This window comes from Thamnophis elegans, chromosome 11 (assembly GCF_009769535.1).
Source record: "Thamnophis elegans isolate rThaEle1 chromosome 11, rThaEle1.pri, whole genome shotgun sequence".
Classification (NCBI taxonomy): domain Eukaryota; kingdom Metazoa; phylum Chordata; class Lepidosauria; order Squamata; family Colubridae; genus Thamnophis; species Thamnophis elegans.
This window is the reverse complement of record NC_045551.1, coordinates 6,419,451-6,436,093: the sequence shown is the minus strand read 5'-3', so window position 1 is coordinate 6,436,093 and position 16,643 is coordinate 6,419,451. Positions and strand designations below refer to the sequence as shown.

Here is a 16,643-nt window from a genome sequence, read left to right as displayed (position 1 = left end):
TCTCATTCATCATAGGCCACATTACTTTACAACCCCAAACTTGCTCCAGTCATAACTCTCCCAAAGAAAGAATAGAACAGAACAGAATCTGTAAGATTGAGGAAAAATATAAAACAAGGTATTGTGTTTGTTTGGCATATGGAAGCTTCCAAAGACAATCTTTAGAAGTTTCTAACATAAAAACCATGGGGCAGTAGAGTTATTGTTAGGCTAAGTCAATCAGTGGCTTTACTCTATATTAAATAGTTTCTTATTCACAGTGGTGGGTTTCAACATTTTTTAGAATCTCTTTTGTAGGTGTGGCCTGCTTTGTGGGAGTGGCTTGCCAGCCATGTGACTGGGTGGGAGTGGCTTGCCAGCCATGTGACTGGGTGGGCATGGCCAACTTGTAAAATGTGGTGAAACTCACTTAACAACACTCTTGCTTAGCAGCCAAAATGTTGGCTCAGAAACTCTGGCATTTGAAGCACGCAAGTCTTCAAGCTGTCAAGTTACAAGACCCTCGCACCCCTAACCCTTTAGAAAAAACCCCCCCAGGGGTGTTCAAACTTGACAGCTTTAAGACTTGTGGACTTCAACTCCCAGAATTCCTCCCCTCCTCTTCATCTTGACGATGTGTGGACGGGAGGGGGGAGGGAGCTGGAACCGGTTCTAAACGGCACTGCAGATTTGTGGAACCTCTTCTATAGAAGAGGTTAGAACTGGCAGGAACCCACCCCTGCTTATTCATGAAGGAAATTAAGCTTTACTTTTTAAAAGTCCAGGCAAGGATGACAAAAATATTTCCAGCTATTTGATGTTAATGGTTCAACTCAGAGGTGGGTTCCTACCAGTTCGGCCGAGCCAGTAGTGGTATGGTGGCCTGGGTCGCTGGAAGCAGCAGCGACCCAGGCCTGCCACACCCCTGAACCAGTTCCCCAGTTGCTGCCGCTGCCACCATCTTGTTTTTGAGTTATGTGCATGCGCAGAATAATTTTAATTGAACTGCACATGGGCGTACAGCGTGCATCACTGCATGCATGCATGCAAAGCATGTGCACGAGGTAATCGGCAGTAAAGCCGACCGGAACCCGTCCCTGATTCATCTGTTCAACCTTTTTCAGCCCCGTGAATCAAAACTGCTGATGCCATTTCCATTAATATTTTCAGCAGATTTTTATAAATGCTTACACTAATGAAGTCGGTACTCAAGTTCTAGGAAAATGCAAAACAAAAGAGAGGGACTTATTCTTCCTATCAAGCAACTATAACATCTACCAAATTTTTCATGGTTCTCAACAATACCAATAGTACTATTAGGAATGTAGAAAACTATTGCCAGATTCCCTCCTTCTTTTTTCAAAGAAAGTTGTTGAAAAACTAGGTGGGCAGAGGGTTTCAGATGGATGGATTATCTGGATTCATTCCAGTGTGGATTCAATTCAGTGGTGGGATTCAAATAATTTAACAACCGGTTCTCTACCCTAATGACCAGCAGGGTAGGCGGGGCTTGGTGGTCATGTGACTGGGTGGCCATGGCCAACTCAACATCACTCACGTTGATGGGCGCTTCACCTTAGCTGTTACAATGTGATAAGGGTTAACCAGAGAGGCAGTTTCTGTAAGCAGGGCAATAAAGATGAGGCTAGAAACAACACCAGAATGTTTCCTTCCTGCCTTCCTTACAGGATTAGCCCTGTAAAGTGGAAAGAAACAAAATATTTCTTCCAAAAATTGGTTCTCCGAACTGCTTAGAAAGTTACGAACCGGTTCTCCCGAATAGGTGCGAATTGGCTGAATCCCACCACTGATTCAATTGTTGGAAATGGACAAAAGCTATACTGATCATTGTAGATGACCTGCAGTAGGTTTAAAGGGAGGTAGTGTCAAATACAATTCTGGCTGCTGTTACAACATTTACAATCAAATATTTTAAGTCTTTGTTGTAGGTTTCTGGTAAAATTCCCAATAAAAAGACCTCTGGTTTAAAGTCTATTTGTTTATGTATCATAAACCAAAAGAGGAAGAAATCATTCGAAAAATAATGGACTGTGCCGAAATGAGTAAATTGACATTTGAAATTAGAGAGCAAGAGGATGAACAATTTTATAAGATATGGGACTTGTTTTATCAATGGCTAAGGGAAAAAGAACAAAATTTTGGAAATGAAAAATGATATATTTATGCTTTAATTGAAGAAGTTGAATGATGATATAACTATGCTGTGAAATAATCTAATAATGACACAATGAAGTATTAATATAAGGTCTGGTGATATAATGTATAAGGCTAAGAATTTATTATAATGATATTTCGCTGCTGATAAGGCAATTCTAGTAGGGGAACAAATGAAAACTGGTATATATAGGCAGCGATGCCTTGTTGAACAATGAAGGAATAAGATCTCTGTTTGAAGGTATGAAATGCAAGGTTAACAATGAATAGAAGTATATTCTCTGGGGGAAAACAATGCTAATATTAACTGAATATATATGGTAGAAGGAAAATGAGACCTTTAGTTACATTAGAGGAAATATCTGAGATGGTAAACATTATTTGAAGATGTAGATGTTAAAACAACCGTAATCAAACGACATGCGGCATGTGATGATGGTTTTTTTTCTTTTTTGTTTTTGTTTTGTTTTTTTTCTCCCCCTTCCTTTTTGGACCTTTTTTTGTCCTTTTTGGCCTTCCCCCCTCCCCCCACCCTTTTTTTTCTTTTTCCCTTTCCTTCTTGAACTTTTTTTTTTTTTTTGTCCTTTTTGGCCTCCCCCCCCTTCCCCCACCCTTTTTTTTTTCTTCCTCTCTCCCTTGTTTTATTTTGTTGTTTTTTTGTTTTTTAAACCCTAGCTTATTGTGGTGCTTATTAAATATACAATAGAGAGATACGGGATGTATAAACTTAGTAGGGATGCACCTGTGATTAAACGACATATTGTATGTGAAGATGGGTTTTCCCTCCCCCCCCTTTTTTCTCTCCATCCTCTCCCTTTCCCATTGTTGTCTATGTAATAAAAAATAAAAATAATTTATATATGAAAAAAAAAGGGAGGTAGTGTCCAATGGCAGAGTTTGTTATCTTCAACCATGAAGGTATCTCTTTGGACCACCTGTAAGGATTGACAGAGATATTTTTTGTTGGGTTTCTCTTCCTCCCTGAGTAGTGGGTTCCAACTGAAGAGAGTAGAGGAAATAGAGGCCTGCGGCATTGACATTCTCTGGTGGGAGACACAAGGACTCACCTCTCCCTCACTGTTTTTAATATCTACATAAAACTTTTGGGATAGCTCATCTGCTAGTAAGGCAGTGGTGAGATTCAAATAATTTAAAAACCAGTTCTCTACCCTAATGACCAGCAGGGTAGGTGGGGCTTGGTGGTCATGTGACTGGGTGGCCATGGCTAACTCAACATCACTCACGTTGATGGGCGCTTCATCTTAGCTGTTACAATGTAATAAGGGTTAACCGGAGAGGCAATTTCTGTAAGCAGATCAATAAAGATGAGGCTAGAAACAACACCAGAATGTTTCCTTCCTGCCTTCCTTACAGGATTAGCCCTGTAAAGTGGGAAAAAACAAAAGGAGATTTCTTCCAACAATCGGTTCTCCGAACTGCTTAGAAAGTTGCCAACCGGTTCTCCCAAATAGATGCGAACTGGCTGAATCCCACCACTGCAATAAGGAGTGAAATCATTAATAACACAGTCCAAACTGAACAGGGGAAGTGGGGAAAATGTCCAATGCTCAGAAATGCGAGAGCCTGAACATGACAGAACAGGCTTAGGGTGAATCTCAGAATCCCTTGAGGTCCAGGCTCCCTTTCATCTTTACCTCCTGATGGGGGAGAGGGCACATTATTAGCTCAGCAAGGAGAAATGCATTTGTGACTCCAGCTGGTACAACTGATGGACTTTTTGGCCAGGAGGATATTCCCCCAACTTTATCAAAGCACAATTGCAGCCTTTCTCAAACCAGGAAACAGTGGCAATGGTAATTTATGCCTTTTGTTACCTCACACTTAGCAGTTTGCCCCATATAAAGCCACACTTTCAGACCAACCTTAATTTTGGGCAGAAAACAGACTCTCCTGGGATGATCTTCCATCCTGATTTTGCATAGATGGGAACATGTTGTCCATCAAGTAATCACATGTTGTAGAGGACACCCATGCTTTAAAACTTTAAAAGTAAATACAGCATCTAATTTCTCCAAGGGAAAGTTATTTTCTCACAGATAATTTTCTATGAATTAGAGTGGTGTTTGTTGGGGTTCCATTATACATACTGAAAAGAATTGAAGGTCTATGAAAAGAAATGAATGAGTGGAAATTGGTTGCTTTATGAAGTCCATTCTATCATAATGCACTGAACGTCTTTGATTTTCTCCCTACGCAGTACTTCTCCTTCCTTCCTTCCTTCCTTCCTTCCTTCCTTCCTTCCTTCCTTCCTTCCTTCCTTCCTTCCTTCCTTCCTTCTGTTTCTGCTGGAAGAAAGTGGGGAAGATATCTACTCTGTGTGTAGAGTGATTCTGGGTGTGAGAGTCGTTTGTGTAAGACACAAACAGAACTGTTGGTATATGCAAATGAGGGATTAATCAATTTTATAAACCTTATAGCTTATTTTTCAGACAATTAATAGTTATTCAGGTAACTAATATTATATATTCCTCTTATCCTTCACATGTGTGATCTATGATAGGTATAAATGCATCACATATATGCATACACACACACACACACACACACACTTATACACTTATACACATATACACATATACACATATACACATACACACATACACACACACACACACACACACATATTTCTGCTCCTACTTTCCATTATTATATACATATATACATATATACATACGCACACACATGCACACACACACACATGTGTGTGTGTGTGTGTGTGTATATATATATATATATATATAGATAGATAGATAGATAGATAGATAGATAGATAGATATAGATATAGATATAGATATAGATATAGATATAGATATAGATATAGATATAGATATAGATATAGATATAGATATAGATATAGAGAGAGCATCCAGACTGTATTTATTTATTTATTTAGTACACTTATATAGCCATCTATGTCACCTATGTGATTCTCAGCAGCACACAAGTTAAAAAAAAATGATTTCAGCTGAGAAATTTGTCCTGAGGAATCCAAACAGCTCTGTGTAATTGCTCCATTAAACTATAATCCCTATATAATTTTATATTTTCCAACAAGATTGAACTAGCCCATTAGAGTTCAACTTTCCTACTTTACCTTTTCCTCAAAATTCCTGGGCTTTTTTCACCACAGTCTCATTCCGTTCCCATGAGAACTCTTTTCTTCTGGAGCAATTTTTGGGAAACATCTGGGTGAGCCTCCTTTGAACTAATTCTTATTTTCTACATACTACGTCAACGGAGACTATCCTGAACAAGCCTTTCTGTCCGTGTCACCTGTTTTCCATTTTCTATGCATGTTTAATCACAGAAAGACATAGCACAGTGTTTCTCAACCTTGGCAACTTGAAGATGTCCGGACTTCAACTCCCAGAATTCCCCAGCCAGCATTCACTGGCTGGGGAATTCTGGGAGTTGAAGTCTGGACATCTTCAAGTTGCCAAGGTTGAGAAACACTGACATAGCATAAACCTACAAGTTACCTTTATGTCTGTAAGAGAAGGGATGACAGAAGTTCAGTGAAAAACCTAGAATCCCCATATAGACACAAAATAGTCCAAACCATTGATCCTTATCTATCTCTAAGCAGATGCTGACCACTAGGCAAATAGATTGCTATGCATAGGTTTTTAGCAATAAATCAGTTTAATTGAACTTTAACGTGTGAATCTGGACTTTTGCGCCTGACAATCTCGTAGTATTATATTATTATTGATAGTACATGCTAGCGATAGAGCACTGGCATTAATTTATCAATTCATTGATTAATATATGATTAACATTCTCTTTGTTGCTTTAATTATTTGATTTTAAACCAGTTACTAATAATTTTACAGATAGTACAAATAGGGAGAATTGATTACCAAGCGATGTTCCATTTTATTTAAAGTATTATCCCAAAACAGACACAAATATAGTATAAACATCGTTCATCAATAATTTCTAGTAGATGACTCTTCCTGGATTTTTATTGGTCTATTTAATAGTTATTTTTAATTCATATTTCTGCCTCTGCTTTCCATTAATTCATGCAATATTTTAAGAATGTCAAAGACACGTGGAAGGCATGACATAAACTAGAAAGAAGAAGGTTGATTCAGAGGTTGTACTGAATTTTTTTTTTCTACATATGTTGTACTGCTCTCAAAAGTATGTGGGATGGAGACCAACCAGCATGATGTAACTTCCATGATGTAAACATGGGCTGAAATATATTTTTATTTCAATTTTTTACCTCAGCTTTTCTATTAGACAACTCCTGCTTTTGATTGTGTACAGATTCTGAAGATTCTGCTGAAGATTCAATATTCACAATATCCCCTAATACTCCTCTGTAACTACATTTTAAAGGAAGTTCAAAAGTAGTACAATCTATCCTTTTTTTTTGACTATGTGTTTTTTTAAAAAAAGTTGATGAAAATAATTCAAAACTGTAATATTTCCATTACCTAGAATCGGTTTGGTTATTTCCAAGATGAAATACACAGCTATTTTTTTCTGAAGGTGCTCATATTAGGAAGTAGTAATAAGTGGAAATTAATAAAAGATGCAAAACAGTAATGTGCTACAGATTGAATATGCTTTTATAAAGTATTGGCAAAGTACCAAAAAGCATTTTCTGTGTGTTCAAGATACAGATATGACTTACCATTTCATGGGTGAATCTGATGAAATATTTAAATAATTCTTATATAACAAAAGGCTACAGCAAATGGCAGCCCCTAGTTAGCTGTTGGCCATAATGGAGGTTGATCAAACAACCCAGAAAAAGCAATGACATCATTTCTATTTTATTGCCAAGAAAACTCACCAGGAGGTAAACATGCCTTAAGGGCATCATTACTTTCATTATGTATCTCTGCCTTATATACTGATAGTCCTAAATGCAATGCCAGAAACCAGTGGTGGGTTTCAAAAATTGTTGGAACCTACTCTGTGGGTGTGGCCTCCTTTGTGGGAGTGGCTTGCCGCCCATGTGACCGGATATGAAATTATGAATTAGTACTTAGGTCGGTCCAAGTAGCTATTCAGAAGTTAATGGTTAGGGTCTTTTCACAGAGGCACTGAGTTTTATAAATATGAGCATGATAGTGTAGAATAATCAAATCCAAGGACCAGGGGTGGGTTTCAAAAAATTTTGGAACTTCTTCTATAGGTGTGGCCTGCTTTCCGGGTCCACTGGTGGAACCTCTTCTAACCGGTTCGGTAGATTTGACGAACTGGTTCTACCGAATAGGTGCGAACTGGTAGGAACCCACCTCTGCCAGAAACTGACCTCAGATTTCTGCAGTTTGAAGAGAAAAAAAACCTTTGTACAATTACTATCTCAACACCAAATGTTGGCATATTGTTATTATTATTTATTAGATTTAATAGAATCTAATGGACTCTGGGCGGCTTACAAAATATAATTAAGAATTAAAGGAATTAAAAACATAAAATAAAACAAGACACCACAGACTAAAAACAAACACATCCCGCTTCAGGCAGAAAAACCACACAATCTAACTTCCCATAAAGTTTTGACTTTTTGCTGCATATTCAACACTCTTTCAGTCCAGCGCAGAACAAATATCTATGTATTTCATTTTTTTTTGTATACAAAAAAGCTTCTTAGCTGTGAAAAAATATGTATTCCAAACTCATAGACATTGGCTTATATTTAATGTTCACTATGGAAGTAATGAATTGGGATTTATTTAGCTAATTTATATAGCCACCCATTGCATCACAAGTGAATTTATGTACAAGGGTTAAGAGGTCTTTGGTTTTCTGCTTGTGCATTATATGGGATTTTGAGTGCAGGGACCATCCGTGACATTGCAGTGGACTGAATGCATTCATTTTCCTTCCCCAGAAGAGACAGAAGGAGGAGACACCACATGTCGATGTGGGAACCACGTACCAGTAATCTGTATGTGTGCATGTGATGGCTTGTTGTGAGAGGTTACATGTGTGTATGTGATAGACTCCTGCTATTGAGTTCAAGTATGTGTTGTTTCATGTTTATGTTGTATGGGTGGATGTTTCAATCTAATAGTTTTTATGTGCATACAGTTTGAGCAGCTATAAACCAGTGTGGGTCTATAATCTGTATTTATTATACAAGTATGAGAGTATGCTTTATGTTTGTTTGTAGAGTAGGCTTTTGTGTATGAAACAGGTCTGAACTGTATTGTAACAACTACACTGTTGTGTGTGTGCAAACAGTCCATTAAATCATGTGTGACTGTACGTATGTCAGTGTGTTGTGTGTTTTCTTACCAATATGCTAGACATGTGTTACTCCTGTGTCCATGTGTCTGTCCATAAAATTATGGTATGCAATTTTATAAGATCAGCAAAAAAAAAAAAACCCTTGGAACATTCGGTACTACAGATAAACATTTGCACAGCAGCACATACAATTTTCAGTTGCTCCTTAAAGCTGTTAGATGATGAGAGGTACAGGCTTGATGGCATCAGTGGTAGAGATATTGCATGTTAACAGACAATTTCCCTAGCAACTGAGAAGAGCAGCTTTCTTAGTTATCCAACCCTGTATATGTGCCAAAAGGACCTACTTTCAAAACAGTGGGTTATGGGCTGCAGGTGACTGATTGAATCCAAGCATTGAGAGGAGAACCTAAGCATTGCCCGCCTCTAAATATGGGATTGCTGGGCCACTGGATCACCCTGGATGCATTTGCTTCACCCTGGCACTGAGCTGAATGGGACTTGGTACCGCATGCCTCCCCTACTGCTATTTCTTCCTGAGCCCTCTGCATGTACTTCTCTGGGCCCATGTCCCCTCTTCAGGCTGTTGGCTAATCACCACCCTTTCAGAGTAGCAAAGGAAATGTCCCATTTGCCTACTAAATGGGCCGGTCTTGAATAGCCCTTGTGCTTGCATGCAATACTTTAAGCCGGTTCCACCACAAAACCGCAGTAGACTAAAGCGCGCTTGACGAAAGCGCGTACGTGACGTCATCACAGCGCAATGAAAACAGCACGCTGTGAGCGGTAAACTTAAAATTAACGCGTAAATCTAAACCTAACCCCCCAAAAACCTAACTCTAAACCTAACCCTAAGTCTAACCCTTAACCTAACCCTAAACCTAACCCTTAACCTAACCCTAAACCTAACGCTAACCCTTAACCTTACCCTAAACCTAACCCTAATGCTTAACGTAACCCTAACCCTAACCCTAACCCTAACCCTAACCCTAACCCTAACCCTAACCCTAACCCTAACCCTAACCCTAACCCTAACCCTAACCCTAACCCTAACCCTAACCCTAACCCTAACCCTAACCCTAACCCTAACCCTAACCCTAAACCTTACCTTTATGTGAATCGGCTTGCTTTAAAAGCGTTTTTTAAAGCACCCTTTTTCTTTCTTGTCGCGCTGCTGATGACATCACGTACGCGCTTTAATCGGGCGCGCTTTAGTGGACCGCGGTTTTGACGTGCCACGCTTTAAGCCATCCTTACCATATCCTTGCTTGTTGATGAACCTTTACTTCTTCTACTTGTACTGTATGTTTATTAAGATTGCAGTACATGCAGACTGATACCATATGTTTTAGTGATCTGGTGGGTGCTTTCACAAAGACAGTGTTGTGTTGTCGGTCTTTGGCCTCATTGTCCTGTTGTTCAGGCTTATTGCCATGTGCCCAGTGAATGTGGAATGCAATGTCTTCTAATGATTTGTTGACGTCATGCAAGTGGACTTGATTCTTTTATTATCCCGGAGATGCTGTGATTTTGCTGTGCATTCATGAAATTCAGGGAAAGAGAGAATCAAGCCCCAATATGTGATGTTTGTATGGTCCTAGCTGCATGCTGTATGTACTGGTATGTGTTCTTATGTTTCTGACAGGGCACAGATGGATTGAACCCATTTGTTTTCCTTTCCCAGGAGGGAGAGGAGAAGGAGACATCACATGTCTGTGTGGGAACAGCGGACTAGCCGGCTCCGGCGACATAGGCAAATGTCTAGCCAAGAGGGCATCAACAAGGATGAACCTCCTCTGCTCAATCCAAATGCCAGTATTTTTCGGAAAAGAAAGTTACTGGAAAACTCCGGCCTGGAAAAGATTGAGGGTGATCAAGGGGGTAGACCAGAGCAGACAAACGGAGAAAGTCTGGAGCAAAAACTCCCAGGGTCCAAACCCAGCCTCCGGGATGACCAGAGAAGTCCATCTCCTCAAGCCAAGAAGGAATGGGAAGAATGGCACCACAAATCATTTCATGGGAATTGTGATATCAATGATCAGGAAAGCAAAGGGAGCGTAAGCTTTGAGGACAGAGCTCGGCTCCGGCAAAGTCAGAGGCGTAGCCGACACCGCCGGGTGAGGACTGAACCCAAGGAGAATAGAACAGTCAGCCAAGAGAATGGGCCAGAAGGAGTCGCACCAGCGAAAGGAGAGCAGAATGGGGACCAAAACGAAAATGGAGAAGAGAAGGAGACCATTGTTGAAAAGGAACCAGTGGCTGACATGGAGCTAAAAAGGTAGGTTCTTGATGGGGCCTCCCCAAGGAAATAAGTAGGTGCGTGCCTATCCATTCTTATTTCTGCTACCCACCAAAATAGGTGATTGCTAAACCTTTATAAACATTTAGTAAAATGCAGCAAATTGTAATGGTCTTCTAGATTGACTATTAATGGCTAATAGCCATTTTACACATTCAGATCATCTAGGAATTATTGGATTGTATAAACAGTTATTAAAGTAATAAGTAGCTGACAATTAAGTGAAACCAAAGTGAAGTCCATTATAGAAACCTGAAAGAAGTGAAGCTAGAGCCCAGGAGAATGGGATTTTTTCCCCCCTCTGTAGAATATTTTTACCCTAATAGACAGAATTAGTAGAATAACAGAGTTGGAAGGGATCTTGAAGGTCTTCTAGTTCAACCCCCTGCTCAAGCAGGAAACCCTATACAATTTCAGACAAATGGTTTCCAATATCTTCTTAAAACCCTCTAAGGTTGGAGCACCCAGGTCATTCCACTGATTAATTGTTCTCATCGTCAGGACATTTCTCTTTAGTTCTAGGATGGTTCTCTCCTTGATTAGTTTCCATCCATTGCTTCTTGTACCACCTTTCCTCTTTTGAATATGGTACTCTGCTTCTTTTGTGTACTGCCTGAATAACTGTCAGAAAACATACTTTCCTTCTGCTATTACATTCTTTTAAAATAATGTACAGATAGTTCACAACAGTGGTGGGTTTCAAAAATTGTTTGAACCTACTCTGTGGGTGTGGCCTCCTTTATGGGAGTGGCTTGCTGCCCATGTGACTGGTTGGAGGCTGGTTGGCCACCAGGAGGCACCTGAGCCTTGGACCAGTGGGGAGGAGACAAAGGAGAGTGATCCAGACGCCAGCAGTGAGTTGTTCCTGGATGCCCGGCACCAAAGAGCTAATAGGCGTCAGGAACAGTTGCGCAAGTACAGGAGGTAATTGCACTCAGCTGGTGGTCATTAGGCTCTTCTCCAGACTATAAAAGGACTGCTTGTGCACACACCCTTTTTGCAGAAGTCAACGCAGGAACTCATGTTGTAGAACATTATTGTGAGCTTGGCATGCTGGATTGTTGCCACGGCTTATCTGTGCTGGATTGCTGCCCAAGCTTGTCTGTGCCGGTTTGCTGCCAAGGACCTGTCTGTCTGTTAATTAAATGCCGTAACTTATCTTTGACTTGGAGTGTGTTGGTGTGGGACGAGAGGGGTCAGAACACGATCCCATAGGACCATCTGCAGGGGGCAGCAGAGCTTACAACTCCTGCAACGGGCGTGTGCACAATCATTCCTTTTATAGTCTTGAGAGGAGCCTAATTACCACCAGCTGAGTGCAATTATCTCCTGTAACTGCGCAACTGTTCTTTATGCCTATTAGCTCTCCATTGCCGGGCATCCAGGACCATCTCCCTTGTCTCCTCCCCACTGCTCCAATGCATGACATCAGGATCACACTCCCTTGTCTCCTCCCCACTGGTCCAAGGCTCAGGCACCTCCTGGTGGCCAACCAGCCTCTCTGTACCCTGCTCGGAGTCAGAACCCTGTCCAGGGTCCTCCACATCCTCTAGAGCTGACTCATAGGGCCCCTCATTGTCGGAGTCTGGTGGCAGCTCCAATGGCTCCTGCTGGATCACAACAGATATGGGTATAGAGGTAGATATAGATACACATGCAGATATACCGTAGATTCAAATGCAGATATTACCCTCTCAGTCAGCTCCATAGACAAGCTACATGTGGCAATAATCATTTAGTATCCTTACAGGCATAGATGAAAGGGACGAGATAAAAGTGATGTGCAGTAAAAACTCAGTTTTGTGAAATAATAGGAGGAAGGAGGTATCCATTACAATTGAATGTCAGTTTATAACAGTTAAATGACACGAATCACATGCAAATTGCTGTGATTCATGAAACTTAAATTACTTGTGCAAATCTGCCATAATTATACAATTATATGGATGCTGTCATTTTATACAAATTACACCAAATTGTCCAGACTGCTTCAAAAACAAGAAACTTCATCTATTATTTGTGGGCACAAAAACTAATGTTTCTTTCTTAGTCTCCTACATGTGTTTCTTTGGGTCCCTTTCCCCCTTCTTACTTCTCCTACTTTTGGAGTAACACTGGAAGACTCTTTGAATTATAAACTCTTGATGAGCTCTTTAAAATATCACATGAGACAAAAGATAGAAAAGAATTCAGAAGTAAAAGGGGATCTCTTTTTAGCTTTGTTGCATATTTATAACTACTTTTACACACTGTACATGGAACTCAAATAAGATAAATTTGGATTTGTTATACTCCAACACAGTGGTTCTCAACCTTCCCAATGCCGCGACCCTTTAATACAGTTCCTCATGTTGTGTGTGGTAACCCCAACCATAAAATTGGTGTCTTGGTTCCTAAGACCATCAAAAATATGTGTTTTCTGATGGTCTTAGGCGACACCTGTGAAAGGACCCCAAAGGGGTCCGACCCACAGATTGAGAACCACTGCTCTAACAGAAGGATTAAGCAAAGAAAAAATATGTGCTATTTTTCAATATGCACATTTACAGTGTATTAGAGTTATCAGATCAAAGTTGCAAACAAAAATGTTATTGCTATCCTGTGGTCATCCAAATTTTACTGCCCAGTTCTGGACAGTTCTAGTTAACAATGTATAAAAGTATTGCTCTTATTCTTGTTAGCGAGAAGTTTTCATTACAATAGTTTAATTTTCTTTGTGTCATGATGGAATATCCACAGAAATAAGGCAAGCAACAGAAGAATCAATACAGATTCTAATCAAGCTATGCCAGCAAATCTGGAGAACAATACTATTACTAACAGATTCGAAGAGGTTGGTCACATTCCTTTGTTCAGAAAGGGAGGTTTAATAGTGTGCAGACTGTTGTGCAGTATTCTCAATTTCACATGCTAGCAAAATAATATTTAGACTAATTCGATGCAGACTGGAGCCATACAATGGAAAAGGAGATGCCGGCTGGATTTAGGAAAAGTCAGTTAATACAAAACTTTGTTGCTGATGAATGTTGGATGATTGAGGAAGCCAAAGAGTGCCCCCCAAAAATTCAGTATATGTTAAATTGATTATAGAATAGCATTTGATTGTGTCAGCCATGCCAAGATGTGGAATGTGCTTAGGAAAATGGGAATTCCATTATCCTCATGCAAAACCTATAGACAGACCAGAAAGTGAAAGTATGGGCAGAATATGGCAAAATGAACTCTGTCTAGGTTGGCACAAAGGAGTGAGGACTATACTCTCCCCATATTTATTCAACCAATATGCTTAATGTATTCTAAGCTGGACGAGAAAAAAGAAATCTGCTTTTAAAATTGGATGAAGAAATATCAGTATCCTGAAATATGCAAACAGTATTCTGATAGCTGAAAATGCAAAAGTTATGCAGAACTATGGCTGTGCAAGTGGTAAAAAGGAAGTATTGCAGGTTAACTCGCTGTCCACTGCCAGGAGTTCGATCTTAACCATCTCAAGGTTGATTCAGGTTGACATCCTTCTGAGATGGGTAAAACGAGAACCCGGATTGTTGGGGGCAATATGTTGACTCTATAAACCACTTAGAGAGGGCTGTAAAGCACTATGAAGTGGTACATACGACGTCTAAATTCTATTGCTATATGCAAGTTCTAGTAATAAAAGCCAAAGGACAGAATGGGAAAAAAATGGGACTAAAATATAAAGAAGACCAACCTAATGGCAACAATCAGCCTTAGAACTGACAATCAAGTTATTAAAATGGTAGTTAACTTCTACCTTCTCATGATCAATTATCAACAGAAAAGAACCCAACAGTTAAGAAACATACCCCAGACTAACACTTGGAAAAGCAACCATGAAATCTTTGGAAAAGATATTAAGATGTTGTGATGTGTCTATATCTACAAAGGGCAGGCAGTGGCATTCCTTGTGACAAGGAAAGTTAGAACTTAGAAAGAGAATTAACACATTTGAAATCTGGTTATTTCAGGAAACTCCTGAGAATGCTCTGGACAGCTAGAAAAATAAACAAATGAATCATCAAAGAATTCAATTCTCACTCAAGGTACAAATGATCAGGCTCAAATTATCCTACTTTAGATGCATTTTGAAAACACCTAGCTCTCAGGAGAAGGCTCTAGTTAGTGGTGGGTTTCAAAAATTGTTCAAACCTACTCTGTGGGTGTGGCCTCCTTTGTGGGAGTGGCTTGCTGCCCATGTGACCGGATGGGAGTGGCTTGCCGCCCATGTGACCGGATATGAAGATGCCGACGACACTTGTCAGAACCACCTTAAACTACCTCACACACAGCACTGGCATGCATAAGAATATGATGCAAACTTGTTTTTTAAAAGGCATCTTTGGTTTGCGTTAAAACAACTTCAACACACGCAATGTTCTGATTGCACCACAAACGCAGTAGTCATCCTCACCTTTCACAGAGGCACTGAGTTTTATAAATAGGAGCATGATAGTGTAGAATAATCATATCCAAGGACCAGTGGTGGGTTTCAAAATAATTTGGAACCTCTTCTGTAGGTGTGGCCTGCTTTCCGGGTCCACTGGTGGAACCTCTTCTAACCGGTTTGGTAGATTTGACGAACCGGTTCTACTGAATAGGTGCGAACTGGTAGGAACCCACCTCTGGCTCTAGTGCTGGGAAAGGTGGAAGGAACAAAAAGAAGAGGATGGTGAACAGCAAGATAGATGACCTCAATTACTGTGACAATAACTGCACTTACCTGAAGGATCAAGTTAGGGACTCATCATAATGTAGAAAATCTAGCCATGCCATCACTGACTGACTTAATGGTACAAAATAATCAACCAATCCATTTTATTTAAATGCACGTATTTCAGTGCTCATCTACTTTGGAAGACTAAATTTAATGCTGTTTGCTGGCCGTTTTTAAAGTCATAGCTAACTTTGACAGCAGGTATAGTACAGTGGTTAAGACTATTGAGTTTTGAGCCAGGACATCCTACGAGATACTTTTCAGTAAGTTATTATTTGTCTTGTTCCATTCATTAATATAAAAAAGACTTGCTAAGGCAAATACTGTATTTTCTGAGGGTTATTTTTGCTGACATGATATTCCCTTTGAAACTCTCCTTTGATGTACAATATAAATACAGACTTGGTCATCCCTGCCAAATTTTTTGATCATGAAATCAGAGGTATTTCTAGATGAGCCGCATACCAGTTTGTATAATATTTGACAGGGAGGTGGACCAATTGATGCTGTTTCTAATCTGGAATCCTCTGATTTATCCCTGCCAGTTGTCAGTCCTAATTCTAAATGTGGAAAATAATTTAAGGAAAGCACAATTGAAACTATAGCACCAAGCTTTTGGACAGAAGGGAGGGAAATGCACAACTGAGACACAGTTGGAGATGTTTCCAGATGAGAAAAGCCAATGAGATTGTAGAGGATTTGTTAAAAGCTGCCATTCGTGACTGTGCCATGACTCTGAGAAAGGGCTAATGAAACTTTCTCTTTGCAAAGTAATTACATGAGCCAGGGACTCTTATTCCTTCTACATGGACAGAGACTCCTTTCTCTTCATTTCTCTAAACACACTGAAGGATGTCAGACTTTCTAAGAAAACAGTGAATAGAAAGGGAAAGTTTAATTGGCTTTACTTTGAATGTGGCTTTTCCTGAAAGCAAAATGCAGGTATAAAGGAAAATGCACACCACTCGTATAAGCAAGGGAAATCAAGCAGACATCTCTGCCTTGTAAAACTGAACGTATGAAATTAACTACGTCAGAAATAGCCATCTTCCTAGAAAATTAATGGATTTTAGAGATCATTTTCTTCAAGTTTAGTTATCAGTAAGTGTAATCTTCTAGCCCTCTTAATTGTATAATAATAGAATAGTGTATAATAATAGAATAGTGTATAATAATAGGACAGTATATAATAATAGAATAGTGTAAAATAATAGAATAGTGTA

At 39.7% G+C, this 16,643-nt stretch overlaps 1 protein-coding gene across 1 annotated transcript in view; it reads left to right on the top strand.

Annotated features, from left to right (window-relative positions):
• Nucleotides 1-16,643, top strand: part of CACNA1E (calcium voltage-gated channel subunit alpha1 E) — a 351,045-nt gene that overhangs the window by 222,684 nt on the left and 111,718 nt on the right. The window contains exons 19-20 of the mRNA XM_032226797.1: nucleotides 8,031-8,087; nucleotides 10,074-10,667. Of these exons, the coding sequence (XP_032082688.1) occupies nucleotides 8,031-8,087; nucleotides 10,074-10,667 (651 nt within the window). The remainder of the gene's footprint in view (nucleotides 1-8,030; nucleotides 8,088-10,073; nucleotides 10,668-16,643) is intronic.